Source organism: Rhinopithecus roxellana, chromosome 8, assembly GCF_007565055.1.
Source record: "Rhinopithecus roxellana isolate Shanxi Qingling chromosome 8, ASM756505v1, whole genome shotgun sequence".
Taxonomy (NCBI): Eukaryota; Metazoa; Chordata; class Mammalia; order Primates; family Cercopithecidae; genus Rhinopithecus; species Rhinopithecus roxellana.
Window position 1 is genome coordinate 7474634 of NC_044556.1, and position 13535 is coordinate 7488168.

At 60.7% G+C, this 13535-nt stretch overlaps 1 protein-coding gene across 2 annotated transcripts in view; it reads left to right on the top strand.

The window, feature by feature from the left end:
* The window catches only part of DOT1L (DOT1 like histone lysine methyltransferase), a 70416-nt gene that overhangs the window by 46391 nt on the left and 10490 nt on the right, over nucleotides 1-13535 (top strand). For both annotated transcript variants that reach the window (XM_030935654.1, XM_010374862.2), the window contains exons 12-23: nucleotides 1197-1238; nucleotides 2640-2750; nucleotides 2860-3094; nucleotides 3301-3414; nucleotides 3951-4042; nucleotides 5758-5859; nucleotides 6051-6188; nucleotides 6676-6801; nucleotides 8420-8904; nucleotides 9105-9240; nucleotides 9920-10066; nucleotides 11922-12036. In XM_030935654.1, the coding sequence (XP_030791514.1) occupies nucleotides 1197-1238; nucleotides 2640-2750; nucleotides 2860-3094; nucleotides 3301-3414; nucleotides 3951-4042; nucleotides 5758-5859; nucleotides 6051-6188; nucleotides 6676-6801; nucleotides 8420-8904; nucleotides 9105-9240; nucleotides 9920-10066; nucleotides 11922-12036 (1843 nt within the window). The remainder of the gene's footprint in view (nucleotides 1-1196; nucleotides 1239-2639; nucleotides 2751-2859; nucleotides 3095-3300; nucleotides 3415-3950; nucleotides 4043-5757; nucleotides 5860-6050; nucleotides 6189-6675; nucleotides 6802-8419; nucleotides 8905-9104; nucleotides 9241-9919; nucleotides 10067-11921; nucleotides 12037-13535) is intronic.

Genomic DNA, 13535 nt, shown 5'->3' on the forward strand with positions numbered 1-13535 from the left:
CGCCTTTCTCACGCGGCCTCTGAGACCCTCCCCCAGAGCCCTGAATGCACCCCCCCGCTCCCCCCATGGCTCAGGCCCAACTCCTCAAGGCCCCCTCTGCACTGCTTGCTCGACGGGACCCACCAGGGTCCTCCCAGGCGCTGGGTGCGTCCTGGGTGAGGGCTGAGCGCTGTCTCCCCTTCTCTGCGCTCAGCCCTGGGGTGGGGCGGGGCCATCAGCGTGATGTGTGACCGTAAGGGTCCTGGCTGCCATATCCAGAGGCCCCTGTGAACAGGAGTCCCACATCCCTGTTCCCTGCTCCCTCCATGTGAGAGGGTCCTGAGCAGGGAGACGCCAGGGTCCACGGGTGGGGTCTGGGATGCTTCTTCCCTCCCTGTGTTCCCCAGGGTCCTCTGACACTGCCCTGGGCCAGTGTGCAGCTTGCCTGCCTCCCAGGGTGCTTCCCCCACAGCCCCTTGGCACGGGTATCCCGAGCCACCTGGCGTGTGGGCAGCGCTGGGCCTCCAGGGCTGGGAGGCTTCCCCGGTCTCTTTCCCATCCTTTGCTTGGGCAGTCTGTTCTTGTTATTGAGGTAGCGGTGGTTTTCCTCACGGTGGTGCTGGTGTGTCCAGACCCTCACTGTCCGGTGCTCGGAGCCTTCACTGGAGCCTTCCTGGGGAGCACTGGTGCGGACTGGGGGCCAACAGCCCTAGTCAGACTCACCCCGCCCCTCCCACTGCTCCCCCGAGGGCCCTGGGACGAGAGGCATGGTGAGCTGACGCTGAGGCTCTCGGGGCTTGGCCTACCGTGTGGCCCCCACCCCCATGCAGTACTGCTGCTTCAGCTGCCCTGGCACTGATGCCCTTGGCGCGGCCCCTCCCCTCCTCCTCTGAGGCGGGCGCGGTGCTTCTGTGCAGAAAGCCCTTCCTTTTCCAGAAGCAGGGACACATCCCAGGGCCCTGTGTCTATTCTGAAGGCTTAAACCAGCTCTGCCCACCCGTCGCGTGCTGGTGAATTGAGGGTGATGTCTGGCCACAGCTGGGTTAGTCACATCTGTGTTTGCGGCTGGGTGGCTCCAGCTGCACGCCTGGTGTCCCCAGATACCAGAACGGCCTCCCCCGCCACTCTCCAGGGAGCGGATGTTATCTGGGTGTCCAGGCAAATCTGAACAGAGATTGGGACTCCCTTCTAATAAGGGTTCTCTTTCTTCATTTTAGCTTGAAAACTATTTTTCTAGTCTGAAAAACCCAAAACTCAGGGTAAGTGTGTGTGTTTTCTTCTGGGTTAATAACATGCATGCACTGACGTGGGGAGACGCAGAGCCGTGCGCAGCCGGGTTCAGGAGCCGTGACTGGAGCATAGCCCTGCTGCCCCTCAGGGCCCAGCCCAGTGGCCTTTCCCGCCTCCTTCCTGCTCCGCCCTGCTGTCATTCCTGGTCCTCTCCCTACCCTTTCCTCCCTGTCCTCCCGCTCCTCCTCTCATCTCCCAGCCCTTCTCTCTCACCATTCAGTCTCTCTCTTCCACCCTGCCTCTCCCTTTCTCTCTCTCTCCCATCCACTCTCTTGTCTCTTTCTCTCTATACTTTGCCTTGTCTTCGATGGTTTGGCCTGGGCCATCCTTCTTGTTAATACCCATTTCTGGGGAGGTGGCTTGGGTTAGTTTTGGTGATGGGGTAAGTTGCACTGAAGGGCTGGGTGGGTGAACAGCTTGTGCATCACTGCCAGGTGCCCACTCTTGAGGTCTGAGTGGCCAAACCTGCACTTGTCCCACCCTTAGTGCAGAGTGCAGCTCCTGGGCCCCCGCTGCCGTGCACGCTTTGCATTGTCGGAGGCAGGGCTGTCCCCTCCGCTCCCACCTTAAAGCCGCGGTAGGAAAGCCTGGCTCGGGAGCCGCAGTGGCCGCCCTGCTCACTGGTGCTGCTGCAGTCTCAGACTTGCCTGCTTACTTGCCACCAAAGCTGAGACGATGTTTGTCCAGGCGTCCTTTCCTTTTGGAGCGTCAGACGAGACCAGTGTGCAGAGAGCCCCATTCAGGAAGGGCTGTCACTGCCTGGATTTGTAGCTGGGCCTGGGCTCCAACCTGGCCTCAGAGTATGGTAACCCTCGGGAGCCCTCTGTCCTTCCCCCCATGCTTAGGGGGATGTGGGTCTTCCCTGGAGAGCAGGGAACAGCCTGTGATGGCCGGTGCCCCCTGTGTTCTTCCTATGGGTCGCGCCCTCCGCCAATCCTCACATCAGAGAACTTGCGCACGGTGTCCCGCGTGTGGGCCTCATTGCCTTTCGAAGAGAGGAGAGAGGGTAGGGGAGGCTGTGGACTGTGGCTTCTAGGTCCTGCTGCCCGAGGGGCTTCTCGTCTCCTGTCTTGGATGTGGTTCTTCTCTCCGTGGCTCACAGTCTGGCTTCTTACTGATGGGCGGCTGTGATCGTGGGAGTGGCTGTGAATGCCGTCATCCGTGCCCATGGGTCACATCCTGGCCTGCGGGACCCCAAGCAGCCCACTGCTGTCTCTGGGCCTCAGTTTCCTGATGGGTGCCACAGAGGACTTGCAGTGGACAGAGTTGGGCCTGTGGCCCCCTCGAGTCTGAGCTCCGTGTGCCTCTCGGTGTAAGAGGGCTGTGGGCAGCACTGGGGCTCCCTGTGGCTCAACCTGCTCTCCTTCCAGGAGGAACAGGAGGCAGCCCGGCGCCGCCAGCAGCGCGAGAGCAAGAGCAACGCGGCCACGCCCACCAAGGGCCCCGAGGGCAAGCTGGCCGGCCCCACTGACGCCCCCATGGTAAGGCCCGGCCTGGCTCCTGCTGCTGGAGGGCACCCGCCCGCTGCCCAGGACACCCCGTGGGCGGGAGGCTCGGCGCCCATCCCTGTTCTTCCTTTGTGTCCTCCAGGACTCTGGTGCTGAGGAAGAGAAGGCAGGAGCAGCCACCGTGAAGAAGCCGTCTCCCTCCAAAGCCCGCAAGAAGAAGCTCAACAAGAAGGGGAGGAAGATGGCTGGCCGCAAGCGCGGGCGCCCCAAGAAGATGAGCACTGCGAACCCCGAGCGGAAGCCCAAGAAGAACCAAACTGCACTGGATGTCCTGCACGCTCAGACCGTGTCTCAGACGGCAGCCTCCTCGCCCCAGGGTGAGTCACCCCTACGCCACGGCCCTGTTCTCCCTGAGTGCAGATGCCTGGGGGGTCGTCTGCTGGGACACCGCCCTCCTGAGCCCCAGGTGTTCAGGGTGTCCCAGGAGCCTCTCTGGTGTGGCTGTGCCTTCAGGGTGGCCCCGTCCTAAGGGGTTGCTGGGCGTCTGCCCTGTGCTGATGCCCTGCCCACCGCTCTCACCCAGATGCCTACAGGTCCCCTCACAGCCCGTTCTACCAGCTACCTCCGAGCGTGCAGCGGCACTCCCCCAACCCGCTGCTGGTGGCGCCCACCCCGCCCGCGTTGCAGAAGCTGCTAGGTGAGCTCACGCGAGGGGTCCGGCGGAGGGTGCTGGGCTTGGGATCCCAGGAGGACCATGGGTTGTGAGTCTGACCTCGCAGCAGCCCCCGTGACCCCCCCATGCTGGACCCCACTGAAGTCACCCAGGGTCGGAGTCTGCCTGCTGCCAGGGTCAGTAGAGGCTTAGATGCAGCCCATGGGTTGTCTGAGGTCTTACCCAGGAGACGCTAGGTGACACTTGGGACATCTGCGGTTGTCATAACTTTGGGGTGCTGCTGGTACGGGGTAGGTGCAGGCCAGGGATGCTCCTCAGGGCCCTGCAGTGCCCACGATGTCCCCACGCAGTGAACGCTCGGCTGTGCAGGGGTCAGAGGGCCTGAGTGCTCTAAGAGCCTGGGGGGTGTGGTGTGGGCCCCGCCAGGCTCTGCTGAGCTCCTGCCTAATGAGCGCCTGACACCTGCCGAGGCCTGGGGCTCATTCTCAGGGGCCGCTCCCTCCTCGTCCCTCTCATCCCCAGCTGTTCTCTTCTCACGGGTATTCCGTCTCTCTTCCCAGAGTCTTTCAAGATCCAGTACCTGCAGTTCCTGGCATACACAAAGACCCCCCAGTACAAGGCCAGCCTACAGGAGCTGCTGGGCCAGGAGAAGGTGGGTCCTGGCCCCCTTGTCATTCCTTCTTCCCGCACAGAGGCAGGTCGGTTCCTGTTCCTGGGCATCTGTCCCCTGTGGCAGAGGCCCTGGAGTGCAGACCTGAGTGAGCTCCCTCCTCCTCTCACCTGCTGCGAGAAATAAACCTACCTATTTAAACCCAAAGAATGGACTGAGAGACCCGGAGAACAGCAAAAATGAGACTTTTAATCATGGTTTTGCAAGACCTGGTGTCCGATAGGCACACACAGCTCAATTTTAACAAGCAGCTTACCCCCTAGTGCACAGGTCCCTCCCCTGGTTCCTCAAAGGCTGAGCACTATGCCCGGACATTGCCTCTTGGCTGCTCGGCAGGGGCTGTAGGTGTTTTCTTTTTCTTTTTCTTCTTTTTTTTTTTGAGACAGAGTCTCGCTCTGTCGCCCAGGCTGGAGTGCAGTGTGGAGTGCAGTGGCGCAATCTCGGTTCACTGCAAGCTCTGCCTCCCGGGTTCACACCATTCTCCTGCCTCAGCCTCCCCAGTAGCTGGGACTACAGGCGCCCGCCACCTCGCCCGGCTAGTTTTTTGTATTTTTAGTAGAGACGGGGTTTCACCGTGTTAGCCAGGATGGTCTCGATCTCCTGACCTCGTGATCCACTGCGCCCCGCCGTAGGTGTTTTCTTTAGGGTTGTCCTGTGCATTTTGTGCATTGCAATCCCAGTCAGCTCAGGGGCTTTTCAAGTATTTGACTTATGACCTAAGTAGCTGGGCAGGCTGATAAGAACAGACAAAGCGAGCTATTTTGCAGGCTGGTAAACCTTCATCTTAGACTACACTTCTTTGATTTGGGTGAGGGCAACTAAGTGGGGGGAAGGGGAGGCGGGGAGGTTGACAAGCAGGCATCAGCGATCCAGACAGGGGCCTAGTACCTGCTGTCTCTTCTGTAGTTTGCTGACCTAAGCTGATTCAAGGTACTTTGTCCTGAAAATGGACCACTGTATACATGATTTCCTTCACCTGAGATCCCGGCTGTGGGGCCCCGCCCATCCCACTCTGGGAGCCTCAGAGGACCTGCCTCAGTGGGGAGTTAGGCCTGGGCTATGGGGTGGAAGTTCTGGTGGCCCAGAGATAACTCCAGAAGCCACTGGAGCCACAAGGTTGGTGGTCCCTGAGCCCTGGTTCGCATTTTTGGACTTTGGTTTTGCTTTAAAAAAAAAAAAAAATGCTTGTAGCGTGCTTTGAGCATACGCACATACATTGCTCCCTGTGTAGCTGACAGCACACCTGGGCCGGGGCCCCGTTCTCTGCTGGTGTCTGGAGGTTGTCCTGTGTCGATGGCTCCTGGGCGCTTTCCTTGGAGGTGGGCCTCCGGACGCTGAGTTTTTGCTGTTATGCTGCAGAAGGCTTCCTTGCAGATCCATGTGAAAAGTCCATTCCCTGGTATTGCCTTGGGATAAACTCCTCAGCGTCAGCCGCCCTCTGCGTGGCTGGGGGCGCTGCCCTGGCTGAGCCCGGGCTGGGTGGCAGGCGCCATCCCTCCAGCTGCAGAGAGTTCTTTGCAGTGAACCTGTCGCAGAGCTGGTCCCCTCCCGCCGTGACCTGAGTGTTTCTCGCCATCTCAGTCCGGTGTGGGTCCCCTCACACATGTCTGTCCTTGAGCGCGTCTGCGAGAAGTGTGAGGGGCAGGGCGTGGGCCCTCCCTGTGGGCCCTCAGTCACCTGCCCTGTCTGTCCTGCAGGAGAAGAACACCCAGCTCCTGGGCGCGGCTCAGCAGCTCCTCAGCCACTGCCAGGCCCAGAAGGAGGAGATCAGGAGGCTGTTCCAGCAAAAATTGGATGAGGTAGTGGACCCCAGAGGGCAGGTGGCAGCTGGGGCGCAGCCTGGGGTGGCCCACATCCGTTGGTACGGCTTCCTGTTTGGGCCTCTGTCCGGCTGTGTCCCAGGGGCTGGGCTGCAGGGTTGGTCATGCCTGGGGGCTTACTTCACCTTGGAGGCCACCAACATGACCTCTGCCCCACCCCATGTCCCCAGCTGGGCGTGAAGGCGCTGACCTACAACGACCTGATTCAGGCGCAGAAGGAGATCTCCGCCCACAACCAGCAGCTGCGGGAGCAGTCGGAGCAGCTGGAGCAGGACAACCGTGCGCTGCGCAGCCAGAGCTTGCAGCTGGTGGGTGCCACAGCGCAGGGACAGGGACATAGAGGGAACCAGAGGGGCCCTGCCTGGGTGGGTGTGTCCTCTCTGCAGGCGGGAGGCTCTGGAAGGCTCGCCTCTCTCGCGGGGTTTGTTTGGAGACGAATCACGCCACCTGTGAAAGCTTGTCGAGCGCATCCTATCAGGCAGGCCCAGGCCCTCGGCTGGATGGTTTCTCAGCGGCCCTAGGTGTCAGGGAGCCGCACTGTTGCATGCTCAAGGTGTGGGGTCATGGGAGCATCCCCATGTCGTCGTGTGGGTGCTGGAGCTGCCTCATCTGTCCGTGGTGGGCCCTAGTCTCCGCTTGTTCTGCGTCCTCAGCCTGCTGTTCCAGAAACGGGATCTGTGCCCTAAGCACACAGGCTGTTGGCTGAGGCGGGTCCAGGGAACCCTGCCCTGAGGGTGTGGAGTGTGCCAGGCAGGCAGCCAGCCAGTCGCAACTGTCCTATCCCTGTCCCCTCAGCTCAAGGCTCGCTGCGAGGAGCTGCAGCTAGACTGGGCCACGCTGTCCCTGGAGAAGCTGCTGAAGGAGAAGCAGGCCCTGAAGAGCCAGATCTCGGAGAAGCAGAGGCACTGCCTGGAGCTGCAGGTGGGCTGCGCGCGAGGCTGCACTCCATGGTGTCCAAGCCTCTCCCTTCAGCCTCCCTGTGACAGTGTTGAGGCCTGGGGTGGTTGCAGTTGCAGCAGCCTAGGAAGAAGGTGGAGGAGGACAGTTGGGTGGAGGCTTGTGGAACCTGTCTTGGGCCGCAGGCTGGCCGTGTGGATGGCTCCACCTCACTCTGGCCCTAAGCTCTTGGGGGCATCTCAGGCTTGCTTGGCTGAATCCGCAGCGCTAACCCAGGATTTCCTGATTTCATGGCTGCCTCCTTGCAAATCGCTTCTGTAGCAGTCCTAGGGGAGAATTTGCTCATTAGAAAAATAGCTGGATCAGTGCAGGGGTTCATGAACGCCTGTAATCCCAGCACCTTGGGAGGCCGAGGTGGGCAGATCACCTGAGGCTAGGAGTTGGAGACCAGCCTGGCCAACACAGTGGGACCCTGTCTCTACCAAAAATATAAAAATAGCTGGGTGTGGTGGTGCGTGCCTGTAGTCCCAGATCCCAGGGAGGCTGAGGCAGGAGGATTATTTGAGCCCTGGAGGTGGAGGCTGCAGCAAGCCAAGATTGCACCACTGCACTCCAGCCTGGGCGACAAAGCCAGGCCCGTCTGAAAGATAAAATAGCTCGTACTTTCTGACACTGCGAAACGCATTTGTGGAGGCCAAGTAAAGGAAGTGTGGAGCAGGGTGTGCGACGGGAAGGTGCTCTCCTCCCTCCTCCCGGGCAGGGGCAGGTGCTGGTGGGCGGTGCCCACAGCTGCTGTGCAGCCTAGAAAGCAGCAGGTGATAGGCTTTGTTCCCAGAGCCCTGTCCCGTCAAGGCTGTGCCCGCCTCTGGCCTTACGTGTCCCCAGTGTGGTTTCACTGTTGATGGACCTAGTGCCCTGTCACCGGACCTCCGTTGCCCTTTCAAATTACTGCACCAAGCCTGCTGCAAGGCTGTCCCTGGAGGTAGGCGCCCATGGGCGGCTGGCGGACGTCGGGAAGCGCCACCCACGTGCTGCCAAGCTGCTTCCTCACGTGGCCCAGGCGAGTCTCACTAGCATATGTGAGAGAAACGGAAGTCGCTGACCTCGTTACCACAGCCAAGCCCCAGGGTCTGCCTGGAGTAGAGGCCTCGGGAAGAGCGTATTTGGGTTCTGACCATTTTTGTCATAACCTTTTTTCTGTAATAAAGAAACAAAATGTGTTCGTTAAAAGAAAGGAAAGCAGGTAAACAGAACAGATAAACCAAAAGGAAAAAGCCCCTCTGAGCCTTAGCACCGGGGAAGCTGCCACGCCCGACTGGCGTGCCCCTCCACAGGAGGGTGCTTTACACTTGGGGTGTTTTACACTTAGAGTCTATTTTGAGAGACGAGAGCGCTCTGTATCCTCCTGTTGCTCTTTTCGGAGAAGGTGCTTTCATGTCAGCGAAAACCATCCTTGGCCCTCCACAGTGCTTTATTTGGCGCCCCCGGCTTCCGACCCTGCCTCTAGGTGGTCCGTGGCTTTGGTTTTCCATCCCATACAGGCAGCGGGGGCCGGCCGCCCCTCGCGTGTGCATCTGTGCTGCAGTCTTGGGTCCCTGGTGTGGCCCCAGGTGGGGCGGGCCTGACGCCATCTCTCCTGCAGATCAGCATCGTGGAGCTGGAGAAGAGCCAGCGGCAGCAGGAGCTCCTGCAGCTCAAGTCCTGTGTGCCGCCTGATGACGCCCTGTCTCTGCACCTACGCGGGAAGGGTGCTCTGGGCCGCGAGCTGGAGCCTGATGCCGGCCGGCTGCACCTGGAGCTGGACTGCGCCAAGTTCTCGCTGCCTCACTTGAGCAGCATGAGCCCGGAGCTCTCCATGAACGGCCAGGCTGCCGGCTATGAGCTCTGCAGTGCGCTGAGCCGGCCGTCATCCAAGCAGAACACACCCCAGTACCTGGCCTCACCCCTAGACCAGGAGGTGGTGCCCTGCACCCCCAGCCACAGCGGCCGGCCACGCCTGGAGAAGCTGTCTGGCCTGGCTGCACCCGACTACACCAGGCTGTCCCCGGCCAAGATTGTGCTGAGGCGGCACCTGAGCCAGGACCACACGGTGCCCAGCAGGCCGGCCGCCAGTGAGCTGCACCCAAGGTGAGTGCCCTGGCGCGGTGGGGGTCTGCACCTGGTGCCTGCTGACTCTGCCTGCTGTGCTCAGGATGTCAGGGGTTCTCAGCAGGAGTGCGTCTGCTGAGGAGACTGAGGTGGGGAGGTGCTGGGCCAAGCCGCTGCCTCTGAGCGCCAGCCTGCGGCCCTGCGTGGCCCTCGAGAGTGACTGCAACTTCTCCTTCCAGAGCTGAGCACACCAAGGAGAACGGCCTTCCCTACCAGAGCCCCAGCGTGCCTGGCAGCATGAAGCTGAGTCCCCAGGACCCGCGGCCCCTGTCACCTGGGGCCTTGCAGCTTGCTGGAGAGAAGAGCAGTGAGAAGGTGCGGGCCACAACCCCCGCCCAGGGCTCAGGGAGGTGCTCAGCAGAGGTGGCCTGAGCGAGTTGCTAGCAGGAGGGGTTGTCCTAGTTGACCTTGGGGCACAGTGAGGGACTGGGGTTGACCTGGAGGATGATATTGTGGCTGAGTTGGGGGGCAGCCTGTAAGGACAGGTCACAGGTGACGCTGGGCAGGTGCCATGGAGGGTGTGGGCTTTGTCAGGGTGTCCCTGGCGCCTCTCAGTTCTCAGTGACAGATGGCAAGTGCTGGTGGAGACACAGAGCCCTGTTTGGGAGGCCGCTGCCCTCGAGGACTGCCCGGGGGGCACTGGCCTGTGTGCGCAGGGATGAAGAGGGATGGACGGCGACGTTGCATGGACTTGGCAGTGCTATGGATGTGGGCCCTGGGAGGCTTGGTGGCCCCATGGGTCGCTGCCCACCGAGCTGGGCGGGCAGGCTGCAGGGGACCGACGGGCATTGCTTTCAGACGGCAGGAGCTTGCTGTTCTCTGGAGTGTCCCAGAGCTGGTGTCCAGGAGGGCCTGACCGCGTGGGGAAGGTTGCAGGGCCTTGGCAGCGTGGGGGCCGCCTTGAGAGAGCTGCAGCAGCCCCCGTCCTGTGGCTGTGGTTCCTTTGTCCTGGAGGGTTGTTGACCCGCGCCTGGGGGCGGGCCTTCATCCGCAGGGCCTGAGAGAGCGCGCCTACGGCAGCGGCGGGGAGCTCATCACCAGCCTGCCCATCAGCATCCCGCTCAGCACCGTGCAGCCCAACAAGCTCCCGGTCAGCATCCCCCTGGCCAGCGTGGTGCTGCCCAGCCGCGCTGAGAGGGCGGTGAGTGGCTCCCAGGATGGCGTCCCCAAGGGTCCTGTTGAGGCAAAACAGAGTTTGGGGTTCTCGAGACCTGGCTCGCTTTGTGAAGTCACAGGCTGTTAAATGATGTCAAGCCTGAGGCAGTGCAGTGAAGGTGGACCGTCCGAAGCCGGGGTGTGTCCGGTGACCTGGGCCGTTGTTATGGCTAGTCTTTTTCTTTTGGGTAAAAGGTGGGTGTGCAAGTGGAGAGGGCCTCACACCTTCTGGGTTGAGGAGGAGCTCAGAGGCGCACCCTGGCTCCCAGCCTCACTCCTCATGAGGCCCCATTGGCTGCCGTGGCCCTTGTCCTCGCAGCCGCCTCTGGGTTCTCCCACCCAGTGCTGGGCATGCAGAGAATCTCATTTTGTGTAGCATGGGTGGGATTTTCTGGGCATTGAACTATTTTTTTACAAGTATACACTTCAGTGTTTTTTAGCATTTTCTGTTCTTTTTTATTTGATTTTTTCAAGACAGAGGCTTGCTCTGTCACCCAGGCTGGAGTGCAATTGTGTGATCTCGACTCACTGCAGTCTCCACCTCCCGGGTTCAAGCAGCTCTCCTGCCTCAGCCTCCCGAGTAGCTGGGATTACAGGCATGCCCCACCACCACACCCGGTTAATCTGCCCCCAACCCCCTGAGACGGAGTCTTGCTCTGTTGCACAGGCTGGGGTGCAGTGGCACGATCTTGCAATCTTGGCTCACTGCAAGTCTCCGCCTCCTGGGTTCAAGCAGTTCTCCTGCCTCAGCCTCTTGAATAGCTGGGATTACAGGCATGCACCACCATGCCCAGCTGAGTTTTGTATTTTTAGTAGCGACGGGGTTTCACTGTCTTGGCCAGGCTGGTCTCGAACTTCTGACCTCAGGTGATCCGCCCACCTCGGCCTCCAAAAGTGCTGGGATTACAGGCATGAGCCACTGCACCCAGCCAACTGTTGTATTTTTAGAGGTGGAGGTTTTGCCATGTTGGCCAGGCTGGTCTCGAACTCCTGACCTCAGTCGATCCGCCTGGCTTGGCCTCCCACAGTGCTGGGATTCCAGGTATGAGCCCCCATGCCTGGCCAGTTTTTTGTATTTTTATATACCTCGATCTAATTCAGGACATTTTCTTCAACCCAGAAGAAGTGTTGCCCCCGTCAGCAGTCACTCCCTAGCCGTCCCCCAGCCCCCGGGCCCCCGAACACACTCGTGTCCGGGCCTGTCCCTCCTCTTGGCACGTGAGGGCATTCCCTGTGTGGGCGGAGTGTGCCGTCTTCATCGTGCCCAGTTGATGGGCCCCGGCTTGACTCCCCATTTTGGCGATTGTGAATCATTCTGCTGTGAGCGCTGGGTCCAGGTTTCTGTGTGGATGTAGGTTTGTTCTTTGGCCCATGTGGGAGTGGAGCTACTGGGTTCTGCGGTCATTACTGACCTTTGTTGGACTTGGAGTGTGGTGCGGGGAAGTGCAGGGGGTGGTGGCTGGCAGGTGCGGTCTCGTGAGCACCCCCACGCGACTGCTGACATTTGTCCATGCTACTCAGAAAACAGCCACTTTCCCTGTTGAGGGTGGGCCGTGGGTTGTTTGGGTGGTGCCCAGTACCCCCTCCCCACAGCCAGACCCCAGGACTCCCACCTCCTGACCTCCCTGCCTCAGGCCCTCTGCCTCATTCACACACAAGCACTGCCCACCCTCGCTGCGCCACCTGCCCGGGACCCCACTGCAGTTCCCCCACTGCCCTCTTCCCATCCTGGACTGGACGGTGACCCCGGCGGCCTCCCCCAGCCAGCTGCAGCCCTCCACTCTCACTGTTTCCAACTGGGTTCTGGGTCTCGCCCCTGACACAAGGTTTCCTCTCTGCAGAGGAGCACCCCCAGTCCTGTGCTGCAGCCCCGCGACCCCTCATCCACACTTGAAAAGCAGATTGGTGCTAATGCCCACGGTGCTGGGAGCAGAAGCCTTGCCCTGGCCCCCGCAGGTAACGCCCCTCCTGTGCCCTACATTCAGGACTTTGCTGCTGCTGCTCTTCAGGCAGGAGGGCCGGGGTGCTGGGAATGCAACACAGCTTCCTGGGGTGATCATGGGGGCTGCTGCCCCGAACCACCAGGCCTCGTTACTGACACCCTTTCCTGCATCCCACCAGCTGGGATACAGATCGGGCTCAGCTACAGCCACCGCGGCCTAGTGCCTGCGTCTCCCAACACTGACACCTTGTGCTTGGGTGTATTAATTCAGCCCGTGAGGTCGGCCCCAGCGCTGTCAGGGGCTCCTCTACTCATAGCCTGACTCAGGATCAGCTCCACACACAGCAGTGCCCAGTGGCACACGACCGTGGGCCTCCATGCTAATAGCAGCGTGGTTTCTGGTTTCTTCAGAAGCCTGACCAGACTGCTGTTCGCCCAGTTTCTGCAAAGAGCCAGAGAGGACGCTGCTTTGGCTTTTGTCAACACTGCAGGCCTGTCTGTTGTGGAAGCTGCAGAGATAGCATGTCAGGGAGCATGGCTGTGTGCCAGTAAAACTTTACTTACAACAACCAAGGGCGCCAGACCCCCAGGCTGGTTTGCTGGCCCCGTGTTGACACGCGGTGTGATGTGGCCACTACCTCTTCAGGAGTAAAAAGTAAAATGGCCGGGCGCGGTGGCTCACTCCTGTAATCCCAGCACCCTGGGAGGCCGAGGAGGGTGGATCACCTGAGGACAGGAGGTCGAGACCAACCTGGCCAACACGGTGAAACCCCGTCTCTACTAAAAGTACAAAAATTAGCCGGGTGTGGTGGCAGGCTTCTGTAATCCCAGCCACTCGGGAGGCTGAGGCACGAGAATCGCTTGATCCTGGGAGGTGGAGGCTGCATTGAGCTGAGATGGCGCCACGGCACTCCAGCCTGGGCAAAAAGAGTAAAACTCCATCTCAAAACAAAACAACAACAAAACAAGTAAAGTGCCGCCATCGAGATAGGAGGCTCTAGGGAGGCTGGGCAGGCTTCACAGTTGGCCACGTGAGGGCCCCGGAGAGGCCGCCAAAGCCTGGGCAGCTCTGCCCTCACAGGGTTGGGTTGTGCCCTTGGGATGAGTTCTGCTCTGCAAGAGGCAGTGACAGCTTCGGGAGGTTTTCAACTGGGTGGCAAACAGCCAACTCCAGAAGCGCCTCACCGCGCCCCTGCACGGAGGCCTCATTGACAGAAGCAGGGAGGCTGCCCTTTGTCCTTGGGTGGCCGTGGAAGTGCCCCACTCGTCGTGGGCTGGGAAGCATCGTGGGCTGGGAAGCGCGGCTGCAGCCTCCAGGCGGCCATAGCTTGGAGCGTTCCAGCTGAGTTGTCCTCTGAGAACAGGTGGGAGGGAGGCCACGCAGCCTTGGGCTTTCCTCATGGTGTCTCTGAGCTCACGGGGCCAGAGGGCAACTTACTCAGAGGAAGCCCAGCTCAGCGGGGAGCCCGCACCAGGAGGCTTCTTGGGAGGCAGCATCTCAGCTGGGACCTGC